This window comes from Ictalurus punctatus, chromosome 12, assembly GCF_001660625.3.
Source record: "Ictalurus punctatus breed USDA103 chromosome 12, Coco_2.0, whole genome shotgun sequence".
NCBI classification, from domain to species: Eukaryota; Metazoa; Chordata; class Actinopteri; order Siluriformes; family Ictaluridae; genus Ictalurus; species Ictalurus punctatus.
In genome coordinates this window covers 10,415,042-10,438,390 of record NC_030427.2, presented here as the reverse complement: position 1 = coordinate 10,438,390, position 23,349 = coordinate 10,415,042, and the positions used below count along the sequence as shown (strand labels likewise).

The window sequence follows — 23,349 nt, the reverse complement described above, 5'->3', positions numbered from 1 at the left end:
GGAGTAAGGGTAATAATATTTTTCTACACTTGATTCTTTACTAAGCAACGCTTCTCTTCTTTCAGAGTTCCATGGCGAGAGTGAACACAGGAAGAAGCCTGGGAAGTTTAAACCCATGAAGGTTTTGAAAAGGCTGAGCAATAAAGGCGACATGGCAAAGAGCCCGAGTCCACGGAAAGAGAAGAGCTGAGCATGATGCATAAATGGACATTTAAAGATAAGAGCCTTTCATCTCGAACTCTGCAAATTGGCTGTGTAAAAACTGACACCCTGAACACAGCCAGTTCTCATTATAACTTTGTGCATCCAGTGCAGTGTCATTAATTAATGAGCAACACAAGCCTAATAATGCCTTTTACCCCATACCTTTTAATTAGTAAATACAAAAAACAATAGTAACTTAACCTATACAATTAATCAGCCAAGACATGTTTGATTTCTGCCATTTACATGCACTGGAGCATGTGTTTGGTGGTCTGGGAAAAACCTTCTCATAGTGAAAATTAACATTTTCTGCTGTATGTAGTTTTGAAAACTCGAGGTAACTAGATATTGAAATATGTTTTTGTTTTGCATGTATCTGAACCACAGGTAGTTATAGCAATTAAATTAGCTGACATGCGACAAGTTCTCCCAAACTACCGCACTGAACTATTGCTTTACAATTGGAACATTAAGTCTTTTTGTTGAGAAGCAAAAATGCAAGAATGGAAAAAAAAATTAAGCAAGAATGGTTGTAATCAGGAAGAGGTGTAAAGTTTTGTTTGCTCATTCATGCATTTTAGGTACTTAACTAATCTCTTAGTGTGTTAGGGTGCTGTGTAAAGTATACTCATGCATTTAGGATGTCTACCTAGATTTTAAATAAATAAATGGTAAAAAAAAAAGAGAAAAAGTATTCGGGTTGGGGAATAGGTGGACGAGCAGAACCTGCAGGCTTGTAAACTTGTACGATGGTGCTTGAAAGTTTGTGAACCCTTTATGTTTTCCATATTTCTGCATAAATGACCTAAAACATCCTCAGATTTTAAATCCTAAAAGTCCTAAAAGTAGTTAGAGAGAACCCAATTAAGCAAATGAGAAAAATTATTATACTTGCACTTTTATTTATTGAGGCAATATTACATATCTGTGAGTGGTAAAAGTATGTGAACCTTTTCTTGGAGTATCTGGTGTGACTAAAGATTTCTGGTAACTATTGATCAGTCTTGTACATCGGCGTAGAGGAATTTTTGCCCGTTCCTCGGAACAGCTTCAACTCTGGGATTTTGGTGTTTCCTCTGTTGAACTGCTTGGTCTGCAGCGCATTTATTTATATATATTTTTTAATCTTCTACAAAGCGCTTTACACTGTTTCTCATTCACACACTCACACACCAATGGTAGCAGAGCTGCCATGCAAGGTGCCTGCCATCGGGAGCAACTTGGGGTTCAGGACACTTGCCCAAGGACACTTTGGCATGGAGTCATGCATGCCGGGAATTGAACCGCCAACCCTGCGATTAGTGGATAACCTGCTTGCATCAGGTCCTTCCACAAGGTCAGGACTTTGACTTGACCATTCCCAAACATTAACTTTATTCTTCTTGAACCATTCTTTGGTAAAATGACTTGTGTGCTTAGGGTCGCTGTCTTGCTGCATGACCCACTTTCTCTTGAGATTCAGTTCATGAACAGATGTCCTGACATTTTCCTTAAGAATTCACTGTTCCATCAACGATGGCAAGTGATCCTGGCCCAGATGCAGCAAAACAGGCCCAAACCATGATACTACCAACAGCATGTTTCACAGATAAGGTTCTTATGCTGGAACGCAGTGTTTTTCCTTTCTCCAAACATAACACTTCTCATTTAAACCAAAAATTCTAATTTGGTCTCATCCATCCACAAAACATTTTTCCAGTATCCTTCTGGCTTGCCCCATGATCTTTAACAAACTGAAGAAGGGCATCAGTGTTCTTTTTGGAGAGCAGTGGCTTTCTCCTTGCAACCCTACCCTGCACACCATTGTTGTTCAGTGTTCTCCTGATGGCTAACATTAGCCAATGTGAGAGAGGCCTTTAGTTGCTTAGAAGTCACCCTGGTTGTGAAGATCAGACTTTGATAGATCCCTGTTCTTTAAATAAAACAGGGCGCTCACTCACACCATTGATTGAAAACATCTGACTCTAAATTCACCTTCAAATTAAATGCTAATCCTAGAGGTTCACATACTTACACCACTCACAGATATGTAATATTGGATCATTTTCCTCAATAGATAAATGACAAAGTATAACGTTTTTGTCTCATTTGTTTAATTGGGTTCTATATCTACTTTCAGGACTTGTGTGAATATGATGTTCTAGGTCATATTTATGCAGAAATGTAGAAAATTCTTAAGGGTTCACACACTTTCAATCACTACTGTATACATGTGCTAGGGGGAGGGAAGGTTACTAACATATCTGATGCAACTCTCATGCCGAGTGTGCTTCCTCAGTGTAGTTTTCCCAGCAGCATGGGTGGTATTATCAATATGTCTCTGGGTAGGAAGAGAGTGATGACAGTTGAGGTCACGTGACTACAATGTGCATCATGTACCCGGAAAAATAGCCTACCCAGTGCAAGGAAAGGAAGACGTCGATATTCATGGATATGAACGCTAATAATGCTCTTCTAATGCTTACTACAGCGTTTACAGGCAGTTTCATGTCTGGTTATATTAAACTGAGTTCTAGCTGTTTCTAATGTAAAGAGAGGCCACAATTTCTTAAATTAATTAAAACTAGCTATTTCTTTAACATTAAAAAGACAACCTTTACAAGCTGACAAACTTTTTAAATGTAGGAATGTTTTATTACCGTGTGCTGTTAACCCGAAATCGCTCACCGGTTTTAGGAAGCCCCGTAAAAGCTAAAGTTGCATTACCATGTTTAATCCATACTCTTTGAAATGCCTTTGCTTGTTTTGAGTGGAATGTTAGTGTGAGCTTCAGTTTTCATTTTGAGAGCCCTGAACTGGGCATCTGTCTAAAAGTGTACTGTTGGTTATGTATTTATAAAGAAAGTCTGTCTGCTATTGTGTTAACATCCTCACTCTGTCCTTTCTTGAGTCAATGTGCCTCTAAATGGAAAAAAAAAACAAAACCCATGGGCTTTTGTTGTATAAACGTGTGTTTTAAAAACAGGCAAACATTATTTTGGGAGGTGAAGAAGAATTAAAAGGTTTATTGTAACTAAATCAACAGCAACATGGGTATGAACGTAATGTCTGACTTTTACCTCAGTGAAATAAATGGTTCATCATTCAAGCAATACAATAAACAGCATACATGACATGCAATCTTGTATTGTCTTCAACTCTTAAATAGGCAGTGTTGCAATGTTTGTTTGTAGCATCGGTCGGTATGTTAACGGATGAGTACAATGTCTTTCCTCACTGCTGCTCTTCACCTTTCACCTTTTGTTCCTCTTTCATCCTTATCGCCTCGCTGCGCGTCCTGTCAATCAGCTCAAGCTCTCGGATTTTCTGTGAAAGACGGACAGAACGCACACATAATAAGAGTGTTCATTTCTTGCTGGGTACGTCTATATGTACATGCTGCATTACCTGAGATATCTCCGTGTTAATGATGTGACGGTACTGGCGTCCTCTTCCAAGAGCATTCATCTCATCCAAAAACTGCCTTCTCTCCTCAATCTCATCAAGAACTGTACAGGATGGATAAAATGTCTTAAATTACATCCAGATAGTTTGAACACGACATTTTTAGAGACAACTGGCAATTAATATCAAGAAATTTCCAAGTCGAACGGTTTAAGATGAAAAACACTCTTAAATATGTATTGTACTGCTAGTCTTACCTTCCTGGAACCTGTCTTTCTCAGTGTCCTCCGTTCTGTTAGCAGGCCTTGTGTGGGACGGCGATGGCTGCATCTCCTCGTGGCCTGTAGCGAGGATGTTCTGCAGCCTGCGCTTCTCTTTTTCCATGTCTCCTTCGGCCAGAGACATCGGGGAGACGAGCGTTATTTATCTTAAAGCATATGCTTGAGTAACTACAGGGAAACTAATAGCACAATGTATGAGGTGAGGAGCAGAAATTGTGCTCCGGACATAAAATCTTATCTTTTCAGAGTAAGAACAGATATTTTAGAAAGTCTGAAAGTTTGAAAACACAATTAAATGATTTTCTTTGGGAAAGTAACCATAGCACTGACGATTAAAAAGGATCACAGATAAAATGCTGCTGCTTGCTCGATCTGTCGCTATCTGCTGTTTTTTGTTGTTGTAATTTTCCCATATGGTAAATGTAGATGATTTAGTGTCTCTAATTTGCTTCTATCCCTTCGTGGCTTGAGACCCCCGTCACCGTGAATGGGCTTGTATATTTTGATTAAGCTCAGGGCTATGTTACTAGGAGCTTAATGCTCCTAGTATCAGGCCCAAGCTTGGTGAACAGATCAGAGGGGAGATTTTAGAAAACGGCGATTCTAGACATCCCTATGAAATACACAAATGAAGAATCAGGATTCCACCCCTAGAGATAGGACTGGGGGCGGAGTCTGCAGGTGGTCATCCGGCCACCCACATAACCTGAAATGGCAATATGGAACCATCTAGTGGACTCCCCATCTAGATGAAAGGTGGGAGTCAGGCATGTCATGGACAGGCTTTGGGAATGTTTAAATGGTTATATATTCCTTAACCTGGAAGTGATCGAATGAATCTGATCTTTAAATGTTGAAACTATAAGAATAGTTGATGCATACGTGTGATGCTGGGCCGAAATCTCTCACGCGTATAGCTGTCCCCGGCGCAGCATTTCTCCGCGCTGCGTCTCTGTGGTCTGGATGAGAGAACTGGGCCTTTACTGACTCTCAGCTGTGGCTCTGCAGGTGCCGTAGATGATGTCGGGTTACAGCTCAGCGGTAAGACACCACCTTCTGACACACCAACAGAATGGGAACTGGTTTAGAAAAATGCATGCTAATTTGGATTCCAGCATTTCCATAGTAATAATTTTTTTTAAAAATGCTGCGATTTGAACTACAGCCAGGATTACTGTCAGACCTGCTGTTGTTTAAGGAATAAAACACTTAGGGGAGTGTTGTTATAGGAAAAGCTTCATAGATGGTATAGTATGATGATACCTCAGCAATTACATTAAAAAAACAAAACAAAAAAAACTAAACTTAATGAATGACACACTGTGCTTTTTAACCATTTATACTTACATTTAATACTGTGGAACGTCTGTTAAACAAGTTCCAGTTATCACTTACATTATACTGTAACAGCTATAAACAGTTCTTCCCTTACCAGCCTCTCTTCTTTCTTTTTTTCCTCTCAAAGATAATAAGACAAAAAATTTTAAATAATGCAGCTTATGTTACTGAAAAGCATCCTGTAAAGCTGGAAGTCGAAGCTATGATTATAACGATAACATATCAGAACGAACGCATTAATACAAACCTGTGACTTGAATTACAGCCAGCACTGCTGTCTACTGTGACAGCTTCTACCCAAATCATTGAGAATTGAGATCTCAAGAGTGTTGTGGTATAAAACTTAGTAACATTGAACATTGTTACTCCAACTGATGAAGGCTTCTGATTCGTACACAAATCTGTGTGTGTACCTCACACACGCCCTGTAATCAATAAAGGTGAACAATAGTCAAAGGTGAAACTGATGAGGACTTTTGAAGAACATGTAAAGCTTACTCTTCAGCTGTTTGTTGATCTGTCTCTGCTGAAAGTTGGTGAGCCGTGATTCTTGCATCATCACTGTGGATATCAATCAATCAATCAATCAATCGATCAAAAAAATCAAAAGACAGACCAGGTCACACAAACACACCTTGCATTAACTCCTGAGTGTCCTTGCTGTACTTGAATCGTGGACAGTTCCACAGTCCCTTATTGCTGTTTCTCCCATGCGTTGTCACACTCTCCTCCATCTTTTGGATCACAGATAGGAAAACAAAACAAAGCAAAAACCCCAACAGTTCATCCAAATCTGGATGCAGATATTGTTGACTATTGATGATTAGCAAATTTTATAACTTAAAAAAACTCTTTACAACGCTGTTCACTGGCATACACGCAGCTTGACAAAAAACATTAACATTAACATCAACCTCAGCAGATCATTCTGAATAACACAAAAAATTTGTGAGAAAAGTAAACACGACAAAAAGTATTTAAGGTATACTCCGCCAAACATACGATTTCGTTTGTCACACAAGCATAGTAACTTCCGGTGAAGTTGCTATGGATACAAGAATACATTCCATTTATGAGGACCGCCACCAGATGGCGACAAACAAAAGATAATATTAACCAGTAGACATACAAAACATAGGGTGAATATGGCTAAAGCGGGACACTTCATAATATTAGAAATACTATTTTTTTTTTCTCTCACCCCGAGGTCATTTAATCTAACAGGGCACCTTTATTGAAAGCTTAAGATCTCACTTACACTATTCACAAACAAAAATCAAGAAATACCAAACACAAGTAGAATCTTTGCTGTCAAAGTAGGGCTAAAAATCAAGACAGATGCTTGTAATTATTGAACGTTTCATTATAATGAATTTTTCCCTGCAACTTTTAATGTTTAATTGACTCGATGCCGAAATTTCTGCGTTGTAAAATTTACTTCCGGTGTAATTTTATTTTTTTTTAAACAGTGCAGAGATTACAGAGATTACAAACTGCAGTTTTATCATCATTCCACACAAGAGACATCATCTTTACACACAGCATGAAATCGATGTGTTTTCCCGCCCTCTTTTGATTGACAGGCCATAATCGACACTGATTTTCGGATGTTTTTTTGATGGCTTCTGCATCATCTATGGAAGAACTTAAGGATTTTTTGGTTGAAACTTGGAGAAAACTTCCACCTCAACTGTTACAGAAGTTGGCTGATTCTGTGTCCAGAAGTTATATGAAATTAACAATGGCAAATGAAATACTAAAACACTGTAACTGTGATCTTTAATGAGGCCACTTCTGATTGGCTAATTGGGCCCAGTTTGGACATTTTCCCTTAGGGGTGTACTCACTTTTGTTGCCAGCGGTTTAGACATTAATGGCTGTGTGTTGAGTTATTTTGAGGAGACAGCAAATTTACACTGTTACACAAGCTGTGCATTCACTACTTTACATTGTAGCACAGTGTCATTTCTTCAGTGTTGTCACATGAAAAGATATAATCAAATATTTACAAAAATGTGAGGGCTGTACTCACTTTTGTGAGATACTGTAATTGGACCATAATCTGCATGCACCCGAAATGTGTATCCTTGAGGGTACCAATGGCTATATAATATGTTAGCTTAACATTTTCCAAATGGAATTTATCAATCTTTAAGACCGTCACATATTATCTCACTAACAACACACTTTCCTGTGTCACACAGAAGAGCCAGAGAGAAATCCCATGCTACTGGGAAAACCAGAAAGAGGGTTGCCAAAAACAGGACTGTGCTTTTATGCACACGAAGCCACAATCCATTAGATGGCATCCTGTTTTCCCAGCCAAAAGTAAAAACAAAGGTAGTCATTCCTGCATGTGACGGTTATTTCTCATCTTGATAGTTATTTTCTGAAATATTTGTTAGATCCAATGTATCTCTTGTACAGATGATGGGATTGAGGTCCTTGTCAAAGCATTTTGAGAAGTTTAAGCTGGAGGACAGTGTGAAGACCCATATAAGAACAGCTGGTAAATTGGCAAAATATATATAAAGTCATTTATATTCTCGTAGAATATCTATTCCATTGAAAACCTTGATAGAATGATAGAGCAGTTAAACTGGCGCTGAAAAGGAAATCGTTTAAACCTCCACAAAATATCAGTTTTTAGGCCAGTGTCACGCGTGAGGTTTTTCCAGACCCAGGGATGTTTGCTCTGAGAGGAAACTTTTGGAGGAGATATTTGATGGCGTGTCGGAGCTGTTTCCAGAGAACCAATCCCTGGTCCACTTGAAAATTGTGGTCTAGTACAAACCCTGGTGTGTTAATCATCATGTGGGGAATACCTATACATCCATAAATTTTCTGTATCGCATATTCTACACAGGGCTGAGGGGAGCTTGGAGCCTTTCCCAGGGGACTCGGGGCACAAGGTGGGGACACGCTGTATGGGTTCCCAGCCTATAGCAAGGCACAAATACACACACCCTTTCACACACCACAGACAATTTTGAAATGCCAATCAGAGTAAAGCTCATGTCTTTTGACTGGGGGGGGCAGAATATCCAGAGGAAACCCCTAAATCACGGGGGAGAACATGCAAACTCCATGCACACAGGATGGAAGCAAATGTGCTAAGCACTAAGCCAGGGAATACATGTTTCGAAAGGAATTCTTCTATGTCAAAGCAGACTTGCAATCTTTCCCCCAGTCAAGTCCAGAATCCGTACTGGGTGTGGAGTCAAGTATTTGGGGCCAAGTGTGTTAAAACACCCTTAGTTATCTGCAATGCAATAATTCATTTCGCATTTGTGTCCTACTTTACAGGGTCTCCTGCTTTTGAGGACCTGACATAGTCTATCAGTAACGCAGGCACCTTCTGGTGTGAGACTTTCCAGGAAGAGAAAGAAGCATCTGCTCAGGTGATGAGTTAACCTAGAGTGTTAAGGTGAAGCATTTAGTTCAACTACAGGGGGTCATATTCATGAAACTGAAGTAAATCTGAATCATTATCAAACACGCCAAAACTAAATTTAGTTGTGTGTGTGTGAAGTAGTGACCCTGTATATGGTGCACAGTGGCTGAAACATGAAGCCAAATTGTTTCTCTTCCCTTCCAGTTTCACCATCTCTAAGTGAGGAGATCAGACACCCCCGATTTTCCTGCCTGCTCTTACATCCGCTTTAAGATGGATAACTACAAGTAAAATTGCATTCTTATATTTTCTGGAAGTTCCTATGATTTGTTCCTGCAGGGGTTAGGGAACAAATTAACTTTGTCAAAATTTACAATTTCAGCTGTTTGCAATGAACAAATCAAACAAAAGCCATTGAAAGAGTTCAACACAACGAATGCTTCAAGTGGCTTCCCCAAATTCAACTGAAAATGCAATAATGACTTCTCCAGTTTCAAAATTATTCAACCCCCTGAATAGAATCAGTCACAACAGCACAAATATGCAAAACAGGTGTTTTTGTTGTGCTTGAGCTGGAACACAAATACCTGAACTGGCTAGGGGCAGAAAAAGGAAGCTATCAATGACTGCAACCAGATTTCTGAGAAGGCAGGTTGTGAAAAACCCTCGATCGACTGCAAAAGACCTGCAGCAAGATTTGGTGGCAACAGGTACCGAGGTTTCAGTGAGCACAGTAAGGTGTGTACTAAACGCAGAAGGTTTCCATGCCAGAACTCCAAGATGTACACCACTACCGACCCAAAAGCACAAGAAAAGGTGGCTGAAAATCATAAATAAGACATAGAAGTTTTGGGATTCTGTTCTGTGGGGCGATGAAACAAAGCTGGAACTTTTTGGCATGATGGATCAGCGGTATATCTGGAGGGAGAAGAATGAAGAAAGAACACTCTGTCCACAGTCGAGCATGGTGGTGGCTCGGTGATGCTCTGGGGCTGCTTTGCATCCTCTGGCACTGGAAACCTGCAGCGTGTGGAAGGCGAGATGGATTCACTGAAGTATCAGGAAATCCTCGGAGAAAACGTCATGCTGTCTGTGAGGAAGCTGAAGTTTGGGTGTCATTGGACCTTCCAACAGGACAATGATCCCAAGCATACCTCAAATTCCACCAAGGCTTGGTTGCAGAAGAAGTCCTGGAAGATTCTACAGCCCCATCAGTCACCTGACTTGAACCCCATAGAAAATCTCTGGTGGGATTTGAAGAAGGTGGTTGCAGCACCCAAACCCAAGAATATTACTGAACTGGAGGCGATTGCTCATGAGGAATGGGCTGAGATTCCTCAGGAACGCTGCCGGAAGCTCTGCATCTCATTTGCAGCAGGTCATAACAGTAAAAGGAGCTCTACTAAGTACTAAAGATGCTTGTCATGAAGGGGTTGAATAATTTTGAAACTGGAGAAGTCATTACAAGTTGCATTTTCAGTTGAATTTGGGGAAACCGCTTGAAGCGTTCATTGTGTTGAACTATTTCAGTGGCTTTTGTTTGATTTGTTCGTTGCAAACAGATGAAAGTCTGTACATTTTTACAATAAACCTGAATTGCAATGGGGGTCGAATAATTTTGAGTGCAACTGTATATAGAATTGTCTCAAAACCACTATCTGAGCATCAGCTCTCAGTGACTGTAGCAGTGTGTCATTAAAAAGACTAAATGATTATGATTTGTGAATTTTTTGTCATGCACTGAAGCTCGTCTAACTGACAGAAATTTTCTTTTGTAACTCAGTCTCTTAACATTTTGTGAAAACCTGTTTTGACACTTCTGATTATTCATGTTCTCAACACATTTACAAATTATTAGTAGTTATTTAGTATTAATTGTCATTGAAAAATCTGTTAGAAATCTGCGCTGATTCAGAAAAGGTGGAATCTCTGCTGGGAGTCTGATCAGAATGTCAGAGCAAGGTTAGCAGGTTTGAGAAAGAACCAGCTGGATCCTCAATTAAAAATAAAACTAGTTTAATAAGGTGAGGTGCTGTAAATAGGCACACACAAAGAAGGCAAAGAACGACGCATTATAAACCTAATAATGTACACTAATATACAGATCCAAATACTAACATATATGCGATCAAATGTATAAAATCAAAGTACATTTCTAAATACATAAAATATGCCAAGTATTAATAACCCTTCACTTTAGCTTTCTCTAAAACAAGAACAGAATCCCAAGTAAGCTGATTTAGAACTGCTTTATAACAATCAGCTTCTGTTAATCACTTTACAAAACTGAGAGTTGATTGGTGAAAATGTTCGGAAAACCTTTAGCACTGATAGCATCCTTTTGCTAACGTTAGCAAGCTGTATTTCTGGTTAAATGAGAGCTGAGTTCGTGAGAATAATGAGTTTTTGCTTGTTCAGTGTCAAATGTAGTTGACAGTGAAGTGGCAGTCAGAGCTAGATACTACCTGACAATGAGCAGGAGCGAAGAACCACACAGGTTAAACTCTTCTAGCATTTCTGTTGCTTTCCAGTGTGCAGTCCCTAAAAAAAATGTGGATTTTTGATACTGAATTTTATACTGGACCTGAATGGTTAAGGACAGATCTGGTTTGTTAGAGGAATGCACTGAAATGGAAGTCACCTGTCTGGCTAGTTTAAGTGGGGCTAGTTCAAATAAGCCTTTCTAAAAAATGTTTTTTGTTTTATTTAAACCTTGCTTAATACAATACCATACAAGACATTTAATTCATTTAATCCATAATCCCGAGAAGCAATTCCCATTCATTTAAAAAAGGAAAAATGTATAAATAAAATGAATAGCATCTATGAGTGGTGCTTTCAGCTTAAACATTTGGAGGCACTGATTGTGCTTAATGACAATTTGCATATATTTCAGAAATAGTATTATAGAAAAAAGTTTAAATTATAATTATTTTTGTTGCACTAAATCATTAACCGCAATCATTTTGCCCATTCTATTGATGAGACCTTCATGAGAAAATTCTGCAAGAGCAAAGAAAATGCTCGACTCGAGGGTGCACTTCTGCCACACTAAATGCTCGGTCACATTTAGACATCACTAATAGGCTTCTTTCTGGTGTGCATCTCAGACGCACTTTAACACACAGAGCAGCAGTACGGCTTTTCCCCAGTGTGTATCCCCTGGTACAGCTTAAGGTGGCTTGTTGTTGTGAATCCTTTGCTGGCAGGCGGGGTGGCTGTAAGGCTTCTGTCCAGTGTGCATTAGTTTGTACACTGTAAGATGCTATGACTGATTCAGAGCTGCACCGAGGGTAGATGTGTCGTACCGTTTTCCACAGAGATCACAGTGGAAAGGCTTCTCTCCTCTGTGTGTTCTGTGGTGGAATATAAGACATGAACAGTGAAGAAATGTCTTCACACATCGAGAGCACTGGTAAGGCTCTACTCGGGTGTGCACCCTTTGGTGCCTCCGCAGTTGTGATCCTTGTGAAACGGTTTTCCTGACTATGTGCACTGGTAAGGCTTCTCTGCAGCGTGCACTCTCTGTTGTCTACACAGTTTTTATTGTTGTGAAAACTCTTTTCCAAACCGTGTCTAATAGTAATGCTTCTCTTCTGTATGCACTTTTTGATGTCTCCCAAAAGCAAATGAACTTCTGAAACTCCTACTGCACCGGCTGCACTGATACACCCTTCGTCCCTTACAAAGTGCATTACGGTTGCCTGAAAGACGTAATGCATCGACGCTCTTCCCAAACGTAACTTTTCTGGGGGTCTTTCTTTTGATCGTTTGTTCTTGTGAGGTACTTTTATCCTCTTCATCCTCAGAAGATGACTGTCTGGACTTGCCTGCAATTTCATGAGAGACAAAAATTACAAATTTTCTTCAAAACGAGATCAGGTTGCTAAAGCAAAATTGGACAATAGCAGTATGTGTTTAACAAAACGTAAAAGACGACATTCGATGAAATAAAGGAAGTGTAAAAAAAAAAAAAAAAAAAAAAGTGTTCTGTGTTCTTATCTTATCTGCCCAAGTTCATAAAAAATTGGCCAATATTTATATTTAACAAGTCAAATATAGACTCCTTAATTGGCTAATGTCTACTATGTTGTTCTAATTATCATCAAGTCATTCTTAAACACAAACCCAAATATTAGCCCAAATATAATAAGAAATAATAATTGTTAAAATATGTGCGGACGACACACACAAGATGAACGGTCAGAAGGAGCTCCCGGACTCCCACGGGTTAGAAACTGTATGACTCATGAGATATGGTTAAAATAGGCTCTCAATAGAATTCATTCTAATTTGATTGGTGCATGCACACTACTCTGTTTTTTGTTCTTTTTAAAACAATTTTTGTGTTAGATGTTTATTTTATGATTACTTTGTCTGGGCCAGTTAAAAAAAAAAAAAAAAAAAAAAAAAAAAACATTTTAGATTTCCAAATCTTTTTTTGGAACTAATATTTTCAAATAATATTAAATGTTACAGAAAAATGTTGATTGGATAATCATTTCAGTAAAGAAGGCGGCATATATAATGGAACACTTTTTAGACACCCCCCAAAAAACAAACAAACAAAAAAAAAACCAACAACAAACAAAAAAACAAAAAACAACTGCTGGCTGTCGGGGACGAAAGCAAAAAAATCTTCAAAAACAGAAGCAAGTGCAACAGTCAAAGTCTCCAGAAGAATTGTGGCAGATTCACAAAGACGCTTAGAAGTATTTTTTTTAAAAAAACAACAACAACAAAAAAAAACAATTTCCTTAAAAACTCTTTATTATACCTATAAAAAATACCCATAATGCTCCTCCTCAGTCAGCCAAATGTTTTGATGTGTCACATCTATCCTGTGGTAGATTTTTGATTCCAGCTATTTTGGTTGTTAATGTGCACCTGACCACTTTAAAATACCCACAATGCAATTTGCTGCTCTTTGTAGAGGTTTTTTTATGTATAAAATGGATAACCTCATTACTTTTGAAGGCATCTCTGTTTTACAACAATTATTTACATGTGCCTAATACTTCTGCACAGCACTCAATGTATTTGTAAATTGTATTTTAAAAATGTGTTAGAGTACAAATAGTGAGCCAAACAATTCTGGGCCAAGTGTGACAACTTTTAGGACAATCATAAACTACAGGATAATTCTAGGGAATAAGCGTTGTTTACAGTTTTTGTTGAACTTGTTTAACCACTATATACTCACTGGAATGAGTAAAATCATTGTTCTTGAATTCACGATCATAAGCCTCATCTTCTGGCTTACCCTCAGCTGTTGCTTTTCTGTTTTGTAATTTGCTGCAATCCTCCAGCCTGACTGAACTCATCTTTAATTGAGCCTGTAATGTTTGCTGGTCTCCATCAAACCTGCTGGATTTACCTGAAAAACATTTTCAAAAGAAGAAACGGTCGCTAAAGCAACATCACCTTTTACCAAGTTTACCACGAAACTGGACATTTCATTCACAAACTATAGCTTATTTAGTCCATGTGGTCACCACCCTAACGTATCATTGGACTGTATCAGTTTCCCAAAACCGTGGATGCTGTATCAGTGGCCTTGATTTGCCAAGTGGATCATGCTGTAGTGAACCACACAGAACCCACCCAGGGTTTGCCGGCAACACGCCTGAAAACCTCACCTGTTAGACAGTTACGACATCAGATCAGTGGGCCCTGATGACCTTGTTGCAGGAGTACAGACTCTAATTCCACCAGCCCTGCCAATTTCATACCCTGAGAAAGTTGCTGGTTCTGACTAAAGAACTTTGTTCCCTCTTGAACTGATTGAAAAAGTACACCCTGTCATTCAGAACAAGGTGTTTTCTTGTTGATATTAGAAAACTGAAATGATTCCTGAAATGGTTCTTTCCCTTTTGCATGTCAAAGTTGATCGACATTAATGCCGTGCAGCCACAAGACTGCGTCACTCGGTGAACCCACACATTTATACATTTCCATGTTCGCACTTCTGGAGAACAGGGATTCTTCTTGTTGTTCGCCTTCCTGGAACAGGCATACCAGTTCAGGGTTCTGCCCGTGGGGCTACAGACAGCTCAAAGGGTATTCTTGACATGCATGCAGGCTACCTTATCAATCATAAGACTACCCTGTCTATCCTCATGAGCCTTGGAATTTGTAACGCAGTGGTTTTCTTCCTACCCGGAGGGACGCTCATATCAGGTGACATGGAGAGGATCCACACCTACTCCACAAGGCTCAGTGCTGGGTTCCACTTCTGTTCTCTTTTTATACCCGCTCTCTTGGTGATGTTATATCCTCCCATGGGTTTCCATACCATTGCTATGCCACCGACACTCAACTCATCCTCTCCTTTCCTCCTTCCGACACAAATGCACGGATCTCAGCATGTCTGGCAGACATCTCAACAGGGCTAGCAGCTCACCAGCTCAAACTCAAACTCATACATGCCCGGAGACACATCTCTTTGTCAAGATCTTTGTGATCTACCTGGACAACTTGTAGAACTCACCACCTGGCACTGCATAAAACCTTTCGGTAGCCAAGGACAACCAACTTTGCCAAAAAAAAAAAAAAAGTGCAAGGATCTAACTTGGCTTCCAATGCACTCTACATACTTAAAAAAAATCAGGACCAACAACAATTATATACTCACTGGACGAAATAAAATCGCTGTTTTTGTTTTCATGTTCATAAGCTCCGCCCTCTGGTTTGCCCTCAGCTGTTGCTTTTCTGCTTAGTATTTTTCCACAATCCACCAGTCTCACCAAACTCATCTTTAACTGAGTGTGCAGTGTTTGCTGGTCTCCATGAAACCTGTTGGATTTATCTGGAACTTGGAAACACAAAGAAAACATCTTCAAAACAAGAAAGGTTTGCTAAATACATAAATATATATTTTTGGAGTTTATTAAGGGTTGTGAAAACTAGATATGTGTTCACAATGTGTTCTTCACCCTAACATTTCATTAAAGTGTATTAGCTGTACAGTCTGGTCGGTCAAAAATATCATAGTACATGACCTCTAGATGTTATTGGTTGAATATTGTTCAGATCAATGTAGCAGAAATGTAATTTTTTTTTTAAAGAGCTGTTGATGGTTTGAGTAACAGGTGATCAAGTTCATAGTGAGGTTTCTTGGGAAGTAATCAGTTTGCTGATTATTGTAATCTACAGTACCCTCCACTAATATTGGAACCCTTGGTAAATATGAGCAAAGACGGCTGTGAGAAATCATCATTTAAACTTTTGATCTTTTGTTAATAAAAATTCACAAAAATTCTCTGCTCTCATGGATATCATACAATTAGAGCTGCAACAACTAATCAATAAAATCGATTATGAAAATCGTTGTCATCGAATCTCATTATCGATTAGTTGGTCTGTGTGTGGCGCGGGGGAGATTTACTCCCTACGTTACTTCTGCTCCGAAAACACGCTTCAGAGAGTAAATACTGACGTTGTGTCCCAAATGAAGCACTGTACACTTACACTATGCGCACTGCACTACCGTCTAGTGTATGGATTTTAGAAAGGTAATATCATCTCAAATAGAACACTAGCGGGTTTTTTTTTTTACTAACCGGAAGTATAAGCCACTTCCTAGTTGAGAGCATGCTAGCATTAGAAGACACCCAGAGTCACCAACAATGACTTTCTTCAGTTTACTGTTTATGTCAGCGTTAACTTCTATTCCAAACATGACGTCGGTCACCATCAGACGGAGGCGGAATCGTCACGTGCCTGAGGAAGAAAGTCCTCTAAGGCACCGGGGCATTTTATATTAAACACCGCGGAGATCAACCAGTGCTGCACGAGGACAAAGTTATGTTTATATCCAAAATGCTCCACTGTGTGTAAGGGGGAGGGGAAACTGGTGCAAGCCGCTTAAAAGGTTTAGTTTAAGTTTATTGTCATTATATGCTGCAGTGTAAATTCTGTTGTTTATTATAACGGAAGTGATGTGTTAGTAACTAGGCCGCATTGCTGATCACGCACAGTGTAGACGCACTGATACACAGTGAGACCGCGAGTAAGATCTGTGATGTCTAATTAAAATACTGTGATCAAAGTAAACACAAGTAAAATAATATGTCTAAAGGCAGTGAGTAACAAACCACAAAGTGCAGTGAAAGTGAATTTGGGCTGCAACTAATGTTTATTTTCATAATCGATTAGTTGGCAGATTATTTATTATTATTAATTGATTAATTGGATGGGGGGGGGCTTTCAGGTTAGTAAAAAACTAATGTGTTCCATTTGAGACGATATTGCCTTTCTAAAATTCATACACTAGACCAGTGGACCCCTAGAATATTTCGAATACACAAGGACCCCCTCACTCCACAACAATTATAGACTATATATTTAACAGTCATTTCTATATATGTTGCTTTATTTTATTAATATTTAACATTAATAATATTAACATTAAAATTGAATCAAAACATTGCATGATTTTATTTTTTACATTTTATTGTTGGTGTGACATTTTAATTTGACTCTCTGAATTATCCTTTGTTTATTTTATCCATCGGTGCGACACTTGAACTTGTCTACCACTCATAGGTTACCAGAGGTACCACTTTATACATTTAACAAAAAATATATATATAATATTTAAACGTTTTTAAAACTTTCCTACAGACCCCCTGCAATTACACCACTGATCACTAGGGGTCCGCAGACCCCGGTTGAGAAACACTGCACAATACGGTAGAGTACATAATGCATAGTGTAAGTGTGTAGTACTTTATTTGGGACACAACGTTAGTATTTACTCTCAGAGGCATGTTTTCGGAACAGAAGTAACGTAGGGAGTAAATCTCCCCCGTGCCGCGCACAGACCAACTAATCGATAATGAGATTCGTTGACAACGATTTTCATAATCGATTATTTTCGATTAGTTGTTGCAGCTCTACAGTGAATTTTTATTATTTATTTAGGACTGTAGATTAACTCAGTGCTTTTTGTGCATCCATAAAAATAATGCATACATACTTATATACAATATGAACTAAATTAATCTGTAAAAAATAATCGGCAAACTAATCAATTACGAAAATAATCGTTAGTTCAAGCCCTACAATACAATTGCAAACAACACAGGTTTATCCAAAAAACTATCTTTGTTAAATATAGATGTGCAGAAATTATTGGCACCCTTTTAGTCAATACTTTGTGCTACCTCCCTTTGCAAAGATAACAGCTCTGAGTCTTCTCCGATAATGCATGATGAGGTTGGAGAATACATGGCAAGGGATCTGAAACCGTTCTTCCATACAGAATCTCTCCATTTCTTCACATTTCAAGGTCCATGCTGGTGGACTCTCCTCTTCAGTTCACCCCACAGGTTTTCTATGGGTTTCAAGTCAGGGGACTGGGATGGCCATGGCAGGACCTTGATTTTGTGGACAGTAAACCATTTTTTGTTTTTTGTTTAATGTATGTTTTGGATTATTGTCCCATTTTGAGCTTTCTTGCAGAGGCAGTCAGGTTTGTTGATATTTGATAGAGTCCATGATGCCATGTATCTAACAAAATATCCGGGTCCTCTGGCAGAAAAACAGCCCCAAAACATGAAAGAGCCACCACCATATTTAACCGTGGGCATGAGGGACTTTTCCACATGGCTACCTCTCTGTGTGCGCCAAAACCACCTCTGGTGTTTATTACCAAAAAAGCTCTATTATGGTTTCATCTGACCACAGATCCCGATCCCATTTGAATTTCCAGTAGTGTCTGGCAAAGTGAAGACGCTTGACTTTGTTTTTGAATGACAGTAGCGGCTTTTTTCTTGAAACCCTTCTAAACAACTTGTGGTGATGTAGAATTCGGATTATTGACCCCAAGACACAGCTAACTTCTGCAATTCTCCAGTTGTGATCCTTGGAGATTTTTTGGCCACTTGAACCTTCCTCTTCCCAGTGCATTAGGACTTTACAGATACACGAGGTGCCAGAGGCAGTTTGATTCATAACATTTCCAGTTGACTGGAACTTCTTAATTATTGCCCTGATGGTGGAAATGGGCATTTTCAATGCTTGTGCGATTTTCTTATAACCACTTCCCATTTTGCCGCACATCACAGCTATATTCCTTGGTCTTACCCATTGTTATGAATGACTAGGGGAATTTGGCCTATGTGTTACCTCATATTTATACCCCTGTGAAACAGGAAGTCATGGTTCAACAATTTCCTGTTCCTAGTCACCCAGGTGTACTAAAAAAAATGTAAAATATAAATGGGAATATACTTCAGATATATTTTTCTCAGATGAATTCATAGGGCTTCCTATAATTGTGGCACACATATTTATCAAAGATATAAACCTGTGTTGTGTTTGCAATTGTTTGATATCCATGAGAGCAGAGCATTTTGAGAATTTATTTTAACAAGTCAAAAGTTTAAATAATAAAGACAACTTTTCACAGACTTCTTTGCTCATATTTACCAAGGGTGCCAATATCAGTGGAGGTCAGTGTAGCTTCACTTACAATGCGCTCTCCACATACTTTAGGAAATTATGACCACGTGCCTTCAGATACACAAGACAGCCATTATATACTCACTGTTGTAGTCATGATGATAAGCCTTGTCGTCTAGTTTGTCCTCAGCTGTTGCTTTTCTGCTTTGAAATTTTCCACAATCCACCAGTCTCACCAAACCTATCTTCAATTGAGTGTGCAGTGTTTTCTGGTCTCCATCAAACCTGCTGGATTTATCTGGAATAGACAAAGACAAAGTAAACAAAATCAAAACAAGAAAATGTTGCTAAAGCAAAGCGGTCATCAAAGTTCACAGAACTTGCCTACATGATCTCTAAATGTTGTTGCTGATGAGGTTTGCATAAATGCAAGCTTGATGGTTTGTGTAACAGACCGGCAATTTTGCAGCGAGGCTTCTTGGGACAGAATCAGTTTGTCAAATTTTGTCACAATTGTCCAATAATAAGTTCGGTGCATGCCTAATGAATACCATGTTGCTGATGGCGTTTTCTGAGTACCAGTCTTCCAAGATCATAGTGAGGTTAGAATGAATTAATTTGCCAAAAGCCAACATCTAACTTCAGTTACAATGCACTCTCCACATACTACTAACTATTACAACAACACGGTGTCCCAAAAGTCTCCATACATAGGGGGAATTAACACTTTATAGCAAAATGTCTTCCAAAATTGCTCATACTTTGTTTATATTATACATATATTTTTTTCAGACAGCCTTTAAGAACGCCTTATGAATGCCAAAAAGAGAACGTATTGATATCATTCTCATAGCTGGATCGGGAAGCTGACGCGAGGCTGCGATGGACTTTAACAGGAAACATGGAAAGCACATCACTCACTCACACACGACACTCAGTGCGTTTACACGGACAACAATAATCCACTATGAACCCGATTAAGACGATACTCTGATTAAGAAACTACCATGTAAACAGCAATTTTTAACCACCTTAATCCGATTAAGGTCATACTCGAAGTAAACACAAATCGAATTAAGATATGTGGAGTACTCCTTTTTTTAGTCGCGTTATCGACGTGTACTACGGACATGTAAACACCTTAATCACACTATTAACGTCATGTGGGAGTTTTCACCGCATTTTGCGACAGGACACGTACACACACGGCCGTGCTCAACCGTTTTACGGCAAACAACAGAGCACGGCTGCGTCCCAAACCGCATGCTTGCCTACTACGGGCCTGTAGTAGGAGAAATACATGTATCTCGGTTACTATACAGTAGGTAAGTACTTTTGCACGTACAGCATGACAAATAATTAACCGCACTTGAAGCATTCATAAAAATTAAAAATAAAAACACCCAAAACTGTATACGGTACCATAACGAAGACGAACTGTATGTTAATACGTGAAATTCTGGAGGGACGTCAGACAGCGTGGCGCGGTGACGTAATGAAGCGGGCTGTTAATCTAATTATGTTCTATAACATGTAAAACGAGTACGTGAAAGGAGTATTCTAAAAGCGACTCATGTAAACACCTTAATCACATTATTATCTTACTCAGAGTAAGGTCAATAATTAGATTACTGCTGTCCATGTAAACGTAGTCAGTGTTGCCAAACTTATTAACAAATTCAAAAAGACTTGAAATGTTGCGGAACAACCGAGAAGTGGACGTCCACGAACATCCACTGACGAAGGCACAACCGACACGGTGCTGGCCAACACAGTCCCCTATATATGTTGACTTTTGGGACACCCTGTATAAACATTTGCATTCGTGTCCATAACACAGCCATCATACAGCCTAATTATCGGCAGGCATAAAGTCGCGGTATGTTGTATTTATGATCATAAGTCACATCTTTTGGCTCACCCTCAGCTTTTGCTTTTCTGTAATCCACCAGTCTCACCGAACTCGTCTTTAATTGAGCCTGCAGTGTCTCCTGGTCTCCATCAAACATGCTGCATTCACCTGGAACTTAGAAACACAAAGACACCATAAAAGGTCAAACAAAAGGTTTTCTAAAGCAAAACTACACTCATACTGAGATATGTATATGTGTAATATCATCATGCTCAGCTTTCTAATCATAATTACCTCCCGTAGGAAGATTTTCTTCTGATGTTATGTTTGAATTCAGACCCTGTGTTTTTCTGATATCCACCAGTTTCACTGCACACGTCTTTAACACCGTCTGATCTGTGTGCTGCGGTTCGCCATTACACCACAAGTTAAGCCTGGACACATCCTCCACGTTCTGCAGCTGCATTTCCAGCCTTATCTCTGCTTCTGGCACGTCTGGCCTTGAGACAAACACGAAGCTTATGATAAAAGAAAGTTGTAAATAGACAGTTCGGCGCTTCCGGCACCACTTGAACTCGTGTAAGTAACTTCCTGAAGAAGAAAGGAAAAAAAAAAAACTCCTGTGAGAATCTAACCTGTTTTTACGACGTACTTCTCCTCTTTTGACCTGGTAAACACTTACGCGGAACCAAGAGAGTCTCTAACATTCCGATTTCATTTGCGCCCAGTAACAATAGGCAAATTAGCTGGTTTTACTTCCGGGTGAATTTCGGAAGGGTTTTGTCAAAATGAAAGTCTCACAGCGCAAATTAAAAAATAACAATTACAACAAATTAAGACACGTAATCAATGGATATGGTTTAAGGAAAATAATATCAACATTTACTAAAAACAAAACCCCGATAAAACTAATGAATTAATTGATGCATTTAAATAAACCCATATAAATAGTCAAAAAATAAATAAATTAACTTTGCATGAAATGTGTTCTGTAGATCAGGGGTTCCCAAACTTTTCCAGGGCAAGGCCCCCAAAAGGCATTAACATTTGACTGAGGCCCCCCTTTTGCAAGATGTCTTTAAACACATTAAAAATACAGACTTCTGAATATATCCCCCCCTTTTTAAATTAATAATTACATCTTATATCTTTACATAACATTAAGAATTGATTGTGTGTGTGTGTGTGTGTGTGTGTGTGTGTGTGTGTGTGTGTGTGCGTGTGTGTGTGTGTGGTTGTCAGAATGAGAAAGAAATAATCATGTATTTGTTTATTTTTCACACCAAATTGTTGAGGCCCCCCAGGCGCCCCCTGGAGGCCCACAAGGGTGCCGCGGCCCCCACTTTGAAAACCACTGATGTAGCCCATGGACCAACATTTTTTTAGACAATGTAAAAGGAATGAACGATGAACTGTTTCTATTGGTTACTTTCACGTTCATCAGTCTTTTTCTCCAAATCATTTCCACCCTGAACCTTCAGAAAGCAAATATTAAGATAATTTCACCCATTTATTCATCTATCTTAAATTCAGATGTGAATATAGTGAGTGCTTTTGACTTTGGGTGGCATGTTGTCCCTTAAACAGTGCAAAATATCCATCCATCCATCCATCTTCAACCGCTTACTCCTTTTCAGGGTCACGGGAAACCTGGAGCCTATCCCAGGGAGCATCAGGCACAAGACGGGGTACACCCTGGACAGGGTGCCAATCAGTGCAAAATATATACATATTAAATATATTTAAAACGGATTCCTCCGAATTATAATATTTAGGGTGAAGTCAGCTAAAATGGGCCACTATTTGGTAAATGATTTATAATACCATCAAATAAGCTATGCATGAGATCCAAATGGTATTTTTTAGTATGGGTCTCTTCAATATAATTTTCTTTTAAAAATGTGAAAAAGTATAATTGTTTTAAAATTATGAGAGTTAAGAGTATTGGCAGGTACCCTCTTGAGCCACAACACAATGTTCAGGCAAATTGGACCAGCTGTTCAGTTAAAATGGGACAATATAAATAGATAACAACTCAGGTCATTTCGATTGAAATCATTTTAATTTTAACAGTAAATTGACACTATTGTGCTCAGTGTGCCATAGCAACAACACCGTAAATATATTTCATTTAATAGAAAGGCACATCTTTTCCACAGCTCTGGTGGTACCATGAGTTGCACTGACAACAGCACATCCTAAATGTTCCTGCTGCATTGAATGCTGCAAGGACTGTCGTGGTCACTCCTTTCTCCCCAGCAGTAACCTCTACACAGGGTTTACCCACCTCCCCAACCAAAGGGGTAGAGCAAAACTGGTCTTGCAGGCCAAATACATCGCAATTCCAAAAAAAATGTGATGGGACATCTTTGATTGCAAGTTCCTCCAGCAGGTCTTCATAATTGTTGAAACCACTTTCCTACCACACCAGGGTTCCGCCCTACTGCTGTGGTCTGGATTCCGTTTTTAAAAAATTCAAAACCAGTAAT

General features: G+C 39.1%; 3 protein-coding genes across 10 annotated transcripts in view; 1 reads left to right on the top strand and 2 right to left on the bottom strand.

The window, feature by feature from the left end:
* Window positions 1–3,128, top strand: part of micall1a (MICAL-like 1a) — a 39,796-nt gene extending 36,668 nt beyond the window's left edge. For all 3 annotated transcript variants that reach the window (XM_047158876.2, XM_047158875.2, XM_017482168.3), the window contains exon 16: window positions 66–3,128. In XM_047158876.2, coding sequence (XP_047014832.1) covers window positions 66–190 — 125 coding nt within the window. In that variant the 3' untranslated portion in view covers window positions 191–3,128. The remainder of the gene's footprint in view (window positions 1–65) is intronic.
* Window positions 3,129–3,176: 48 nt separating this feature from the next.
* Window positions 3,177–7,122, bottom strand: c12h22orf23 (chromosome 12 C22orf23 homolog). 2 transcript variants are annotated; one of them, XM_017482189.3, is made up of 7 exons: window positions 6,210–7,122; window positions 5,842–5,941; window positions 5,706–5,768; window positions 4,752–4,925; window positions 3,846–3,977; window positions 3,592–3,692; window positions 3,177–3,510 (listed from the first exon to the last, which is right to left on the bottom strand). In XM_017482189.3, exons 1-7 carry the CDS (start codon window positions 6,270–6,272, stop codon window positions 3,418–3,420), a joined length of 726 nt encoding a protein of 241 aa, XP_017337678.2. In that variant the 5' UTR covers window positions 6,273–7,122; the 3' UTR covers window positions 3,177–3,417. The 2 variants fall into 2 exon arrangements, with proteins under 2 accessions (XP_017337678.2, XP_017337679.2); XM_017482190.3 differs by having other exon boundaries at window positions 5,842–7,119.
* Window positions 7,123–10,600: 3,478 nt separating this feature from the next.
* On the bottom strand, window positions 10,601–21,617 carry LOC108273139 (zinc finger protein interacting with ribonucleoprotein K). Of its 5 annotated transcripts, none has more exons than XM_017482182.3 (7): window positions 21,496–21,617; window positions 21,155–21,360; window positions 20,930–21,034; window positions 19,154–19,306; window positions 15,236–15,415; window positions 13,805–13,978; window positions 10,601–12,431 (listed from the first exon to the last, which is right to left on the bottom strand). In XM_017482182.3, the coding sequence occupies exons 2-7, from the start codon at window positions 21,324–21,326 to the stop codon at window positions 12,178–12,180; spliced, it is 1,038 nt and encodes a 345-aa protein (XP_017337671.1). In that variant the 5' UTR covers window positions 21,327–21,360; window positions 21,496–21,617; the 3' UTR covers window positions 10,601–12,177. The 5 variants fall into 5 exon arrangements, with proteins under 5 accessions (XP_017337671.1, XP_017337672.1, XP_053540135.1 ...); XM_017482183.3 differs by having other exon boundaries at window positions 21,155–21,378; window positions 21,496–21,600; XM_053684160.1 differs by having other exon boundaries at window positions 21,155–21,451; window positions 21,543–21,595.
* Window positions 21,618–23,349: the final 1,732 nt, after the last annotated feature.